This window comes from Macaca fascicularis, chromosome 2 (assembly GCF_037993035.2).
Source record: "Macaca fascicularis isolate 582-1 chromosome 2, T2T-MFA8v1.1".
Taxonomy (NCBI): domain Eukaryota; kingdom Metazoa; phylum Chordata; class Mammalia; order Primates; family Cercopithecidae; genus Macaca; species Macaca fascicularis.
The window spans coordinates 170872405-170887321 of NC_088376.1; the positions used below are offsets into that span (position 1 = coordinate 170872405).

At 35.4% G+C, this 14917-nt stretch overlaps 1 protein-coding gene across 1 annotated transcript in view; it reads left to right on the forward strand.

The window, feature by feature from the left end:
* The window catches only part of SLC9C1 (solute carrier family 9 member C1), a 128050-nt gene that overhangs the window by 63947 nt on the left and 49186 nt on the right, over positions 1–14917 (forward strand). Inside the window, exons 9-11 of the mRNA XM_045385423.2 lie at positions 4749–4846; positions 8414–8533; positions 10644–10839. Coding sequence (XP_045241358.2) covers positions 4749–4846; positions 8414–8533; positions 10644–10839 — 414 coding nt within the window. The remainder of the gene's footprint in view (positions 1–4748; positions 4847–8413; positions 8534–10643; positions 10840–14917) is intronic.

Here is a 14917-nt window from a genome sequence, read left to right on the forward strand (position 1 = left end):
GTCATTACAGGTGAAGTGACTTAGTTGGGTATCACTTCAGTGTGTAGTTGGGTCTTATTTTTTAATCAATTCAGCCAGTCTATATCTTTTACATGGAAATTTTAATTAGTTTACATTCAGGGTTATTATTAAAAGGTGAAGACTTATTCTTGTCATTTTATTAGCTGGTTTTTTTGGGGGGAGTTGGTGTGTATTTCTTTTTGTTTGTTTATCTTTGAAGTTTGGTGTTTTTCTGTAATAAGAAGATTTGATTCCTTTTTCTTTAAGATTTGTGTATCTGCTCTATCATTGGCTTTTACATGTTTTTACAATCTTAGTTATTGTTGTTTTGCTTCCAGATATTGGACTTTTAAACATTTCTTGTGAGTCCAGTCTAGTGATGGTGAATTCTCTCAGGTTTTATTTGTCAGGGAAACACTTGATTTCTGAAGGATAGCTTTTCTGGATATAGTATTCTTGGTTGAAAGTGTTTTTTTGGGGGGGTCTTTCATCACTTCAACCATATTATCTTATTCTCTTCTGGCCTATAAAGTTTCTGATGAGAAATATGCTGATATTCTAATGGAGATTCCTTCATATGTGACTTGACACTTTTTCTATTTTTAAAATTCTCTCTTTGTCTTTGACTTTTGACAATTTAACTATAATGTGCCTCAGAGAATAATTTTTTGGGTTGAAACTTTTGGGGGATATTTGACCTTCCTGGATCTAGATGTCTATATCTTTTCAAAAACTTGGAAGCTTTCTGTTATTACTTTATTAAATATATTTTCTATGCCTTTTCCCATCTCTTCTTCTTAGATTCCCGTAATGATAACATGTGTTTGTGTAATGATGTCCCATAGGTCCCATGAGCTCTCTTGGGTTCTTTGGCTTGCTCGCTCGCTTTCTTTCTTTCTTTCTTTCTTTCTTTCTTTCTTTCTTTCTTTCTTTCTTTCTTTCTTTCTTTCTTTCTCTTTCTCTTTCTTTCTTTTTTCTCTTTTCTTTCTTTCTCTCTCTCTCTTCTTTCTTTTTTTTTCTTTCTTATCTATGTATCTTTCTCTTTTTCTCTTTGTTCTTTCTCTTTTGTCTGACATGGTTATTTGAAAATATCTGGCTTCGAGTTTACAGATTTTTTCTTTCTGTTTGATCTAGTTTGTTATCAAAGCTCTCAATTGTATTTTTTTTCATTCATTGAATTAGCGCCAATGTTTCTGTTCGGTTATTTTTTTTAATAATATCTATCTTTTTGTTGAATTTCTCATTCACATAATGAATTGCTTTTCTAATTTTATTGTGTCCGCTGAGTTTGCTTAATATCATTATTGTAAATTCCTTTTCAGGGAGTTTCTGCATTTCCATTTCTTTGGAACCAGTTGTTGGTGAACTATTGTGTTCCTTTAACAGTGAGATATTTTCTTGCTTTTTCATGTTTTTTGTGTCCTTGTATTGATGTCTTTAGATCTCATGAAACACTTGCCTCTTTCAATTTTGTATAGTGGCTTTCATGGGGAAAGACTCACCTGCAGATATGTCCCAAGGTATCAGTTGGGTAGGGTGCATTAGCTTTATACTGGGTGGATACAATAGCATAGCCTCAATACAGTTTCTTCAGTTACAGTCAATGTCATTGATGCCTGTGAGTGCCTCAGTTGCTTAGGCTGCAGAAGTTTGTGTGGCTGGTATACCTATGTGGGGTCTGCTCCCTTGTGAATGAGGGAGCTGGCTATGCTACCATGGGTAGAGAACCAGGATCATCTGTGATCTGGGGGAAGTGCAGGGACTGGTCAGTCAGCATCTCTTCTCAGGTGCTACTCCCTTGAGGGCAGTGTTCCAGGCTGATCTTCACTCTGGGAAAGCAAGGGGCTGGTTAGCCAGCAGCTCAGCTCATATGCTGCTATCCTTGAAATTTTGCTTTTTAGTATAGTTAATTTTCCTTGTAGGCAAATCTAGTAAACCTAGGTAATATTTTTTAGGCTAAAGACTGTGATTTATTCATCTGAATGTCTTCAGTGAATCCCACAATGTGTAGTACATAGTAGGCGCTCAATTAATATTCACTCAATTAATTAATCTGAACGTCTTTGGAGTATTTCAGGTTTATTATAGGATCTAATAGCTCTTCTATTTTGATAACTCAATTCTTATCTTCTTTCACTCCTCTCTTGCTGTTTAATTTCCTTTCTTTTTCTTTCTTTTTTTCTTTTCCTTTGTGTGCCTACTTTCCTTTCTTTGTTTCTTTTGTATTGAGATATATATCATTCTTTGTTTATTTCTGTCTGATAAACTAACTTCAAAAAGTATCTAATTTTGCCTTACAAATGATATAAATGTCAATAATACTCTCTAACTTTCTAACTAAAATGTTAACTATAGATGTACTTTTAGATGTACATTTAGAGTAGCCACATGTTTTCATTTCCCTTTTCTCAATCTACCTCTACGTTCATTTAAAAAAAAAAATTGCTTACTAGGCCTTGTACCCATGGCTGGAACATGAATTTAGTTCAATGTTCTGAATCCTCTTTGTGCTCCTCTTCTATTTTTTGAAAAAAGGTTTCTCTATGTTGCTCAGACTGGTCTGAAATTTCTGAGCTCAAAGAATCCTCCTGCCTTAGTCTCCTAGAGTAGTTCCCTTCTTTTTTTTTTTTTTATTATTATACTTTAAGTTCTAGGGTACATGTGCATAACATGCAGGTTTGTTACATATCTATACTTGTCCCATGTTGATGTGCTGCACCCATCAACTCGTCAGCACCCATCAACTCGTCATTTACAGCAAGGAAGGAGTTCCCTTCTTTTCACTTTTATACTTTAAGTTTTGTTTTAACGATTATGCTTATTATTCTTATAAACAAGAAGCCGTTTATAGATATGTTTAATTACATATTTCATTCTTTAATATATTGATATTATAATTTTCACTGATTATTTCCGATAATATTCCCAGTTGAGAATATCTTTGAAATGTATTTTTCAATGGTTTGGCTAGTGTCTCTAGTGTAATTTTATAGAAAAAAAATTGATTAGTAAATATTTAAAGATGTTTCAGATCAAAAAATAGGAGTTTTATCCAAGTAATGATACATTTATATGAAGACAAATGGATGATTTTTATGCAATTAATAAATTAATATTTACGAAATTAAATACAGCTTTCTTTTTTGTTTGGATACCTGTAGAGTTATTTTTATTTCCTTGTAACTTAAAAATGTTATGAGGCCATGTCTTTTAGTCACTTCCCAATTTTAATTTATTTCAGGAAAATATGGTGTTCAAGAACCCACAAAATAAATGAAGGAGACTTCATTTTGAGTCTTGTTTTTATTATTAATATGATATGTGACTAAGGACTTATCTATTTAGTTTTTATTCTCCCGATCTATAAAAGGGGAAACTTATGGTGACTGAATAACCTCTTTTTCACTTGTGATATTCTATGTTTTCTGCAATGTACACTCCACGTAACTTTTTGATTTATTGCCTCAAATGTTTGGGTTCTACTATTATATTTCGATCATTGATTTTGTGCTATTGTTATGTCTTAATCAAGAAATCCCACTTTTCAAAGTAGATTGGATTTCTCTACTCTGTTCTCTAGATCCTCATTTCACTTAATATCTTCCAAGTTCTTCTTAATTTTAGATATATTTTCATGCTTATCTTGATTTGTTGATTTGGTTTCTGCATTCCCATTGGGAAAGATAATTTAACAATTAACATCTTCTGGTATCTAATTGCTTTGGTATTTGTATTGCTAAGCTTTCACGAGATCCATATAATCTTCAGCTTCCTCATTTTTTCACAAAATACTATTCTTATCTTGAGGATACTAAGAATATTTTGATTTAATATTGTTTTAAACATATTTTAATGATATTTAAGGAGAAGAGTGCTACTCTATTGAATTCCTGTAATTATGGGAAAAGTTTTTTCATCCCACATCCTCAAATGTCATTGCTGTTTCTTTCTAGTATTTCCCCAAAACAAAGCAGTGTTTAATATTCAAAACTGATCATGCAGAGAGAATCCCTGCTGCAGAACCTAGAATTCTTTGGTCATATAATAAATTTCAGTTAAGGAAGTTGGTCTACACAGTGATTCTCAACAGTGTTCAGCACATGGATGCCAGGAACAGTATCAGATACTGGTTTCCACATCATCAGACATAGTCCCTGAAGCTCAGAAGGCTCTTTACATATGTATTGAATGAAGAAGTGACTGCATTCTGCCAAACAGTAGCAGTCTCTTATTATAATATTCCTTATAAATTATAAAATTTTCTATAAATAATTATATAAGTTACAAAGCTATAATAATTTTAATCCTTATCACAGATGAGGCAGCAGAGCCTTGTTGCGGAAATATTTGAGAAAATTCAATTAAATAAAGACGTGTAGTAGGATTTTTTTTTTTTTACTGTAGGGTTTCTCAGAGCCTTTAATATTCATTATTAACTTCTGAGATGTGGATATAGCTTGCAGCAGTTCCCAAACTCATTTGCCAACAAGTTCAATTTATTTTTTGAAAACCTAATTCCATGTCTAGAAGACCTCTAGTTTCCTTCAGAACCAGTGTGGCTCCACCCAAAGCCAAGACCTATCTTATCCAGTAATCTTATAATCTGAACTCCATAGAAAGATTCTTTTTACAAACATATTAGATTGAGTGTTTTTACTTCTTTATCACACATTTTTTCCCATCAAGATTGTAATAAGTAGTCATTGCTATTCATGCTATATAATGACTTGAATTAATATTTCTTTTAGGCAAGCTACCAGAGACAATACAGGAATGAGATTCTGTCCCAGAGTGCTGTCCAGGTGTTGGTAGGTGCAGCAGGAAGTTTTGGTGAGAAGAAGGGAAAGTAAGTATGTTCTCAAGAGATGGCTTCTATTCTAAGCCACAGCATTTAGGAAATTACCCAAGTGAGTTTTCTTGTTTTTGTCTGATAACTTGGCTCCCTCTACTATTAACATTAATACCCTAGTATTACAGAAGAGCTGCCTGCTCTGTATCCCACCCTCAGGCCAAACTATCTATTTTCAGTTTCCCAAATTTGCTGCATTCATTCATACCTCTATGATTTTGAACAAGCTGTTCCTTCTGACTGAAACTTTCTTTGGTTCTTTGTCCTCCTGCTGCCAAAAGGTAAGCTAGGGTAAAGAACGCTTCCTTTTAGACAATTTGAATGCCAGACTAAGTAAGGGCGAAGCCTTCCTTAATCCCTCCAGGTACATCTTCCCCAATACATAGGTATTACTTCAACATCTTCTCTTAATACTCAGCACACATTTGTAATCTTATAGTGATTTCTTTAGATATAGGTCTCCAAAATAAGCTTGAGTACCTCAGATGATCCCCTGTGGAGGAATGCTAAATCTATGATTGGGCAAAGAGAGGGGTTAAACTGCAATGCAATTGTAACAATGTCCACCCAGACATACCTTCTTGTTCTAGACAACAGTCCTGAAGACACCAAAATTCTCTGCTTAAATTATCCTAAGCTTATTTTCAGAGTCTATTTGGGCCTCTACTCCTGGTCCATCATCCCATGAGCAAACCAGGTCTTTGGTGTGCATACCCCTAAACCTGAAGGATGTGCCAACCTTGTGTTAAGTCACACTTATAACATTGTGGTACACTGAAGGATAAAGTTAGATGTTAGAAAAGAAGCAGCCAGAAATTAAGGCATATTTGCATTTCATTTCAAGTACAGACTTTCAAAGTAACTAAGAGTTTTCATTTTAAACCTAGTCATACAAATCATTATGACATTATATGTGTCATGATAGGAAGATGAAATATATCTTATTTAAAATATTGTTTCCTTGATTTATAATGCTTGAATATTTTCATCTATGGTACCAGGGTCTCCATTTGTCCTTTTGATCCAGGTCCTTCTAATGCTTTAGGTGACCAAGTAAAGTTGCGGGAGTTGAAAGAGAGGGCTGGGCAAATGTGATCAATTCAAAACAATATCATGCATATTTTAAAGAAGAAAGGTGCACATTGTACAGTGGAAGTTTTTAATAAATGACACAATAAAAAGCATCATTAATATATTTTCCAGGAGATGTTAATATAAAAATAAAACAACAGGCTGGGCATGGTGGCTCATGTTTGTAATCCCAGCACTTTGGGAGGTCAAGGTGGGTGGATTGCCTGAGGACAGGAGTTCAAGACTAGCCTGACCAATATGGTGAAACCCCATCTCTACTAAAAATACAAAAAAATTAGCCAGGCATGGTGGCATGCGCCTGTAGTCCCAGCTATTCAGGAGGCTGAGACAGGAGAATTGCTTGAACCCGGAAGGCAGAGGTTGCAGTGAACTGAGATCGCGCCACTGCACACCAGCCTGGGCGACAGAGCAAGGCTCCGTCTCAAAAATAAAAATAAAAATAAAACAACATAGAGCAATTCAGCCCACTGCCTCGATTTTTTTCTCTTTAAATGTTCCACAAAGGCAGAAGCAACATATGACTATGAAGGCAAACTTTGGAATGTATTACATTTTTTATGCATACATGTAACAGATATACATTAAATACCAATATGTGCAAAGCTATATATTATCAATATATGCCAGTCACTGTAGGGAATATTAATATTAGCAAAATGGTATTCCAGCCCCTAGAGAACTTTCTATTGATTATGCTTATATTCAGTTCTTGCTTCTTTGCTGAGCTGCCTTGGAGTTGATTTTACCATTTGCTAATTATTCCTATCAGTGCCTCATGTGTCAGGGTGACCCGTGGCAAGAAAAACAAGTCTAAGAAAAGAAAGAGTGGAGGGTTTAAACAGGAGCACCAGGACCTATGCTAAGTGCTTGTATAATTGCCTAGAAAATAATATTTTGAGCACATAGTTTATTTTTATTGAGTGCCATACCGGGTACAGTTTTAAACACTTTACACGTATTAACCTATTTTACCTCAGAAGAATCTTATGAGATAGATGCTGTTATTATATTCACGATGCAGATTTTCTTTCCTAGGAAAGAAAAGCAAAGAGAAATTAAATAACTTATGCAAGGTCGTTTGACTCATAAATTACGGAGTTGGGATTCAAAGCCAAGCTGCCTCACTGTCTAGTTAAATAGATCATACTGTTCCCCTAAATCAGGACTAAACAGTGAACACGTTGATAGGAATTCAAGAGCCTGAATTACTTACTAATTTGTGCTGTAAAGTGTCACACATAGATATCACAATAAGACTATATTAAATGCTTATTTTTGTGGGTCCAGGGGGCCCTCTCGTTTATTATCTCTGTGGCAACACTTACCACATTTTACTGCAATTGGTATTTACATGTTTCATCCCAGTAGTCTGCTGGAGCCTTGAGGGCAGACCAGTATTTCTTTGTGGTTTATCTTTAGCATTTAACAACCATAGCAGATGTTGAATAAATATTTTTTCAATTATAAATGAAGCAAGTCATATACACATTCAACATTTTCCATTTATTTACCACATATTATATTGAATTACAGATAATTGAATGACTTCATTATTTTCGATTACATTAGTATCCCTGTAGTAAGATCGATAGATAGATAGATAGATAGATAGATAGATAGATAGATAGATAGATACACAAGTTTTAAAGTAAGAACATTATAATTCATGGAAAGGGCGAAGTTTACCTTTGAACTTAGGTTTCCAATGCCCTTCCATTAAGCCACATTATAAGGTAGGGCCTCAGACCCAAGGGCAGAGCCTTACTCTCCTTCTGATCATGATAATGAAAGTATCTGGTCAGCAGAGGTAAATTCCTTGAAAAGCCAAGGAGATTGGCTAAACAAGACACAATCATATACACAGATCTGAGCTGTCTCAGTTTTAAAAAAAGCCAGCAGAAAGCTACAGAAAACTTGGGACAAGGGCTACCAAAATTATACTGAGCTCTTATAACCAGTGACTTCTCTGAGTTACCATTTAAACTCATTTTTAGTCATTCTAAACCTTACTACCTGCTTTGAAGGTGAAGACAAAGAGATGGGAAGATGTGTGATATGAGTTGGATGCCTTATACATGCTTTCCCATTTAATTATCCCAGCCTAACATCGGTATTTTTATCCTTACTTTGCAGATTAGCAAGAAGTAAATGAGGTAATGTGTCCATTGCCATACCAGACAATGGCGAGTCTAACATGAAAACCCAGGTGTCTGAATCCCAAATATTTGAAACATAGTATGTTTTCTCTCCCTGAACCTTGAAATCTCCATTATTTTCAACCATATATCTCCAATTTTTAATACTCTCTGTTTAACAAGTGAGCCTTACAATCTAGCTTCATGAACTATGCCCATGAAAATGTCTTAATCCAGCCATCATGGCACAAAATAGTCTTCCTGCTTTCTGACAGTACAACATTAAACTTATTTCAAAATGTTTAAAGCATGTTTGAAGATTTCTTTCTTTTTTTAGATGTATGCGTCTTGAGACAATAAAGAATTATTCCGAAAGCCAAAAAACAATTACCTTTACTAGAAAACTACTTCTCAATTGGGTGTATAATACCAGAAAGGAAAAAGTGGGCCCATCAAAGTAAGAGCTTTTCAACCTTATAAGAAATGCTATTATATTCACTTGAAATTCCCTGTTTATTTCTTTTAAAATTGTATCCTGAATATTTTGCAAAATATTTTGAGTAATTTTACAATGAAATTTCTTTTTAAAAATGTTTGCATATTTTATTATTTGAAAAATGGCCTTATTTACAGTCACAGAAAATGCTCACAAACATACCTACAGTAAGAAAACAAAAATAATTTGTATGAACAAATTCACTTTTTATACCTGTTACTAAATCAGCCTTGAAACTCACCACAAGTTTTGGTACCACCGTAAGTTGTTAAGAGTTTTCATAAAAAATCATAGGAGATTATGGCATAATCTAAGAGAAAAATGATCTGGCCAACATCCACTGTAAACCTTAGCTACATCCTTTTAATTTTTTATTTAAAAAAAAAAAGGGGTTTTTTTTCCTGTCTTTACAGTTGATGTAAAGCCTTGAAGTGGGTGGTAGCCACCTCAGAGGAGACTGATGAGTATCCTAGGGCATAAAGAGCTACGGAATGTTTATTAGAAATGTGAGGGTCAGTCACCACCCTAAATTTCTTATGTACATTTATAAAGTTACTTGAAGAATAAAAAAGACAGGAATAGTATTCTCTTTTTAATTGAGGTAAATTTCACATACATAAGTTAACCATTAACCATTTTAAAGTGTACAATGTAGTGTTATTTATTAGTCCAAAAATAAACTGCGTATTCATTAAGCAGTCATTTCCCATTTCCCCTTTCCACCCTTCTCCTGGAAAGCACCAGTCTGTTTCCTGTCCCTGTGAATGCATTTATTTCAAATGTTTCATATGAATGAAATCATCACTATGTAGCCTTGTGTTTCTGACTTCTCTCACTTAGCATAATGTTTTCATCCACATAGCAGAATGTGTTAGTAGTGTAAGGGTCATCCTCTTTCTAGCATGTATCAATATGTGATTCCTATTGAAGGTTGAATAATGTTCCATGGTAAATATACCACATTTTATTTACCCATTCATCAGTTGATGGACATTTGAGTTGTTTCTGCCTTTTGGCTATTATGAATAGTGCTGCCATGAACATTCATGTGCAAGTTTTTATTTGAATACCTGCTTTCTATTCTTTTAGGCATATCCCAGGGGTAAAATTGCAGGACCGTGTGGTAATTCTATATTTAGTTTCTTGAGTAATCACCAAATTGTTTTCCACAGCTGGTATATAATTTTGTTATCAGGAAATATAAGTCCTTCAACTTTTCTTTTTCAAGATTGTTGTAACTAGTTAAGGTCCCTTACAATTCCATATAAATTTTAGATTGTCTTGCTTGTTTCTGCAAAATAAAGAAAAAAGTCAAGATTTTTATAGGATTTTGAATATTGTTGGAACAATATTCAAAATAATAGTATTCGTCTCTGAAAATAGGAATTATCAAAAGTTAGAAAATATTCTCTTTATTTAAAAAAAACATTCCAGTTTGAATTTTTCCTGTGTTATACCAAAAATATTTCTATTAAAAGTAAAAAGAAAAAGTGAATGAGATTTACGGAGGGAGAGAAAGAAAAAGGAGAAACCAGACTCAAGACAGAGGAGGATCAGTGGAAGAAATTAAAAGGAAAATTTCTGAAGCAGGATGCCAGAACGTGTTAGCTAGTGGTGGCTGCTTTCAGAATTAAGGAGGGCTGGCCAGGCGCGGTGGCTGAAGCCTGTAATCCCAGCACTTTGGGAGGCCGAGACGGGTGGATCACGAGGTCAGGAGATCGAGACCATCCTGGCTAACACGGTGAAACCCCGTCTCTACTAAAAAAAATACAAAAAACTAGCCGGGCAAGGTGGCAGGCGCCTGTAGTCCCAGCTACTCGGGAGGCTGAGGCAGGAGAATGGCCTAAACCCGGGAGGCGGAGCTTGCAGTGAGCTGAGATCTGGCCACTGCACTCCAGCCTGGGCGACAGAGCAAGACTCCGTCTCAAAAAAAAAAAAAAAAAAAAAAAAAAAAAAAAAAAAGAATTAAGGAGGGCTCTGTGGCTGTTGATAAGCAGAACAGAAATGAGTGTATATGAAAATCATTTAATGTAAACCTTTTATCAGATAAAACTGTCTTTTTATTTTACAGATACTTCTTTTTTCATTTATGCCATACAATAGTATTTACTGAGGAATTTGAATATGTTGGATACCTTGTGATATTAATGAATATATTTCCTTTTGTAATCTCTTGGATATCCCGGTTAAATGCAATCTACCGCAGAGAATTAAAACACACTAACTACTGTTTTCTCACACTTTATGTTCTAGAGGCACTACTTAAGGTAATCTAAAATTTATGTGTGTATGGAAGTGTGATATGTCTGACAGGGAGATTTCCTAGCCTTGTTTTTCAACACTAGCAACAGACAATTTTCTGAAGGAGTGTGTGAATTTCTTCCTCACATCTCCAAACTTTAATTTTTGAAAGTGATTTTTATAGTAACTCAATAGATAATATACATACTTGAAGCACTGATTTCATATTTCTGAAATAAATTTTAAAATGGTGTGTGTCAAAGGGATGCAAAGTGAGTTTAAAAGGTATTGGCAATGTTCTCAGTCTTAGCAGTGTGGTGAGTACTTGAATGTTCGTTTTATTATTTTTACACTGGATAGATATTTTTGTATCTATCTAGTATGATAGAGTAATACACAGAGTACCATGGGAACAGACAGAAGGAACTTCTTATGCGGAATAGTAGGGTCAGAGAAGGAAGGTATTCAAGGGAAAGTGACACTTCAGTTGAATTTTGAATAATGTATAGGTGTCAGAAAAGAGAATAAGTATGAATACATTGCATAATAAACAAGAACAAGGGAAAACATAGAAGCAACACTATGACACGTGTGAGGAATACCACTCCCAATGACTGAAGCTCAGGAATGAGTTGGTCAGAGTGGAGATTGGAGAGATGTTAAATGTGTTTTCAAGATATGAAAAATGAAGGAAGAGACATAGATGTGAATTAAATAATAAAGGGCAGGCCATGCTCTCTCATCTACTTTCATAACATCAACTGTCATTCATAGTCTAATGACTCCCAAATTCATGTCTATAGCTCAAATTTTATCCAGAGCCTTAGGTTATATAGGTAACTGCTGACTAGATCCTTTGGACAAAGTACTGTGCAAACATTACAAGCAGCATACTGAGAAGAAATGTGTCTTCTCTAATCCTACTCTCCCTTCAGAATTTCAATGAAGACCCAATTTCCCAAGCTGAAATCTACAATCATCTTTGAAACCTGCCACTTTCTTAGCTATAGTAGGTTTCAAGAAATCATTTTTTGAAATATACAGAAGGACTGACTGTATGAAGTATCACAAGATAGTAGGAATTTTGACTATTTTTTCCCTTGGAATAGATGCTTCAGTATTTTAGCTATTTGATTTCAAATTAGTATGATCATTTACTAGTATAAATATATATTTTAACATGTCTAAATTCAAATTCTTCTTCTTATTATTATTATACTTTAAGTTCTAGGGTACATGTGCACAACGTGCAGGTTTGTTACATATGTACACATGTGCCATGTTGGTTTGCTGCATCCATTAACTTGTCATTTGCATTAGGTATTTCTCCTAATGCTATCCCTCCCCCATTCCCCCACCCCACAACAGGCCCTGGTGTGTGATGTTCCCCACCCTGTGTCTAGGTGTTCTTATTGTTCAATTCCCACCTATGAGTGAGAACATGCAGTGTTTGGTTTTCTGTCCTTGTGACACTTTGCTGAGAATGATGGTTTCCAGTTTCATCCAAGTCCCGGCAAAGGACATGAACTCATCCTTTTTTATGGCTGCAGAGTATTCCATGGTATATATGTGCCACATTTTCTTAATCCAGTCTATCATTCATGGACATTTGAGTTGGTTCCAAGTCTTTGCTATTGTGAATAGTGCCACAGTAAACATATGTGTGCATGTGCCTTTATAGTAGCATGATTTATAATCCTTTGGGTATATACCCAGTAATGGGATTGCTGGGTCAAATGGTATTTCTAGTTCTAGATCCTTGAGGAATTGCACTGTCTTCCACAATGGTTGAACTAGTTTACACTCCCACCAACAGTGTAAAAGTGTTCCTATTTCTCCACATCCTCTACAGCATCTGTTGTTTCCTTTTTAATGATTGCCATTCTAACTGGTGTGAGATGGTATCTCATTGTGGTTTTGATTTGCATTTCTCTGATGACCAGTGATGAAGAGCATTTTTTCATGTGTCCATTGGCTGCACAAATGTCTTCTTTTGAGAAGTGTCTGTTCATATCCTTTTGAGAAGTATCTGTTCATATCCACTTTTTGATGGGGTTGCCTTTTTTTTTTTTTTTAATCTGTTTAAGTTCTTTGTAGATTCTGGAGATTAGCCCTTTGTCAGATGGGTAGATTGCAAACATTTTCTCCCATTCTGTAGGTTGCCTGTTCACTCTGATGGTAGTTTCTTTTGCCATGCAGAAGCTCTTTAGTTTAATTACATCCCTTTTGTCTGCTTTGGCTTTTGTTGCCATTGCTTTTGTGTTTTAGTCATGAAGTCCTTGTCCATGCTTACGTCCCGAAGGATATTGCCTAGGTTTTCTTCTAGAGTTTTTATGGTTTTAGGTCTAACATTTAAGTCTTAATCCATCTGGAATTAATTTTTGCATAAGGTGGAAGGAAGGGATCCAGTTTCGGCTTTCTGCATATGGCTAGCCAGTTTCCCCAGCACCACTTATTAAATAGGGAATCCTTTCTCTGTTTCTTATTTTTGTTAGGTTTGTCAAAGATCAGATGGTTGTAGATGTGTAGTGTTATTTCTGAGGCCTCTGTTCTGTTCCATTGGTCTATCTCTCTGTTTTGGTATGAGTACCATGCTGTTTTGGTTACTGTAGCCTTGTAGTATACTTTGAAGTCAGGTAGCATGATGCCTCCAGCGCTGTTCTTTTTGCTTAGGATTGTGCTGGCAACGCAGGTGCTTTTTTGGTTCCATATGAACTTTAAAGTAGTTTTTTCCAATTCTGTGAAGAAAGTCATTGGCAGCTTGATGCAGATGGCATTGAATCAATAAATTACCTTAGGCAGTATGGCCATTTTCATGATATTGATTCTTCCTATCCATGAGCATGGAGTGTTCTTCCATTTGTTTGTGTCCTCCTTTATCTCGTTGAGCAGTGGTTTGTAGTTCTCCTTGAAGAGGTCCTTCACATCCCTTGTAAGTTGGATTCCCAGGTATTTTATTCTCTTTGTAGCAATTGTGAATGCGAGTTCACTCATGATTTGGCTCTCTGTTTGTCTGTTCTTGGTGTATAGGAATGCTTGTGATTTTTGCACATTGATTTTGTATCCTGAGACTTTGCTGAAGTTGCTTATCAGCTTAAGGAGATTTTGGGCTGAGATGATGGGGTTTTCTAAATATACAATCATGTTATCTGCAAACGGGGACAATTTGAGTTCCTCTTTTCCTAATTGAATACCCTTTATTTCTTTCTCTGCCTGATTGCCTTGGCCAGAACTTCCCACACTATGTTGAATAGGAGTGCTGAGAGAGGGCATCCCTGTCTTGTGCCAGTTTTCAAAGGAAATATTTCCAGTTTTCGTCCATTCAGTATGATATTGGCTGTGGGTTTGTTATAAGTAGCTCTTATTATTTTGAGATACATTCCATCAATAACTAGTTTATTGAGAGTTTTTAGCATGAAGGGCTGTTGAATTTTGTCAAAGGCCTTTTCTGCATCTACTGAGATAATCATGCGGTTTTTGTCATTGGTTCTGTTTATGTGATGGATTATGTTTACTGATTTGCATATGTGGAACCAGTCATGCATCCAGGGATGAAGCTGACTTGATCATGGTGGATAAGCTTTTTGATGTGCTGCTGGATTTGGTTTGCCAGTATTTTATTGAGGATTTTTGCATCGATGTTGATAAGGGATATTAGTCTAAAATTCTCCTTTTTTGTGGTGTCTCTACCAGGCTTTGTTGTCAGTATGATGCTGGCCTCATAAAATGAGTTAGGGAGGATTCCCTCTTTTTCTGTCGATTGGAATAGTTTCAGAAGGAATGGTACCAGCTTCTCTTTGTACCTCTGGCAGAATTCGGCTGTGAATCTCTCTTGTCCTGGACTTTCTTTGGTTGGTAGGCTATTGATTATTGCCTAAATTTCAGAGCCTGTTATTGCTCTATTCAGAGATTCAGCTTCTTCCTAGTTTAGTCTTGGGAGGGTGTATGTGTCCGGGAATTTATTCATTTCTTCTAGATTTTCTAGTTTACTTGCATAGAGATGTTTATAGTATTCTCTGATGGTAGTTTGTATTTCTGTGGGATCGGTGGTGATATCCCCTTTATCATTTTTTATTGCGTCTGTTTGATTCTTCTCTCTTTTAT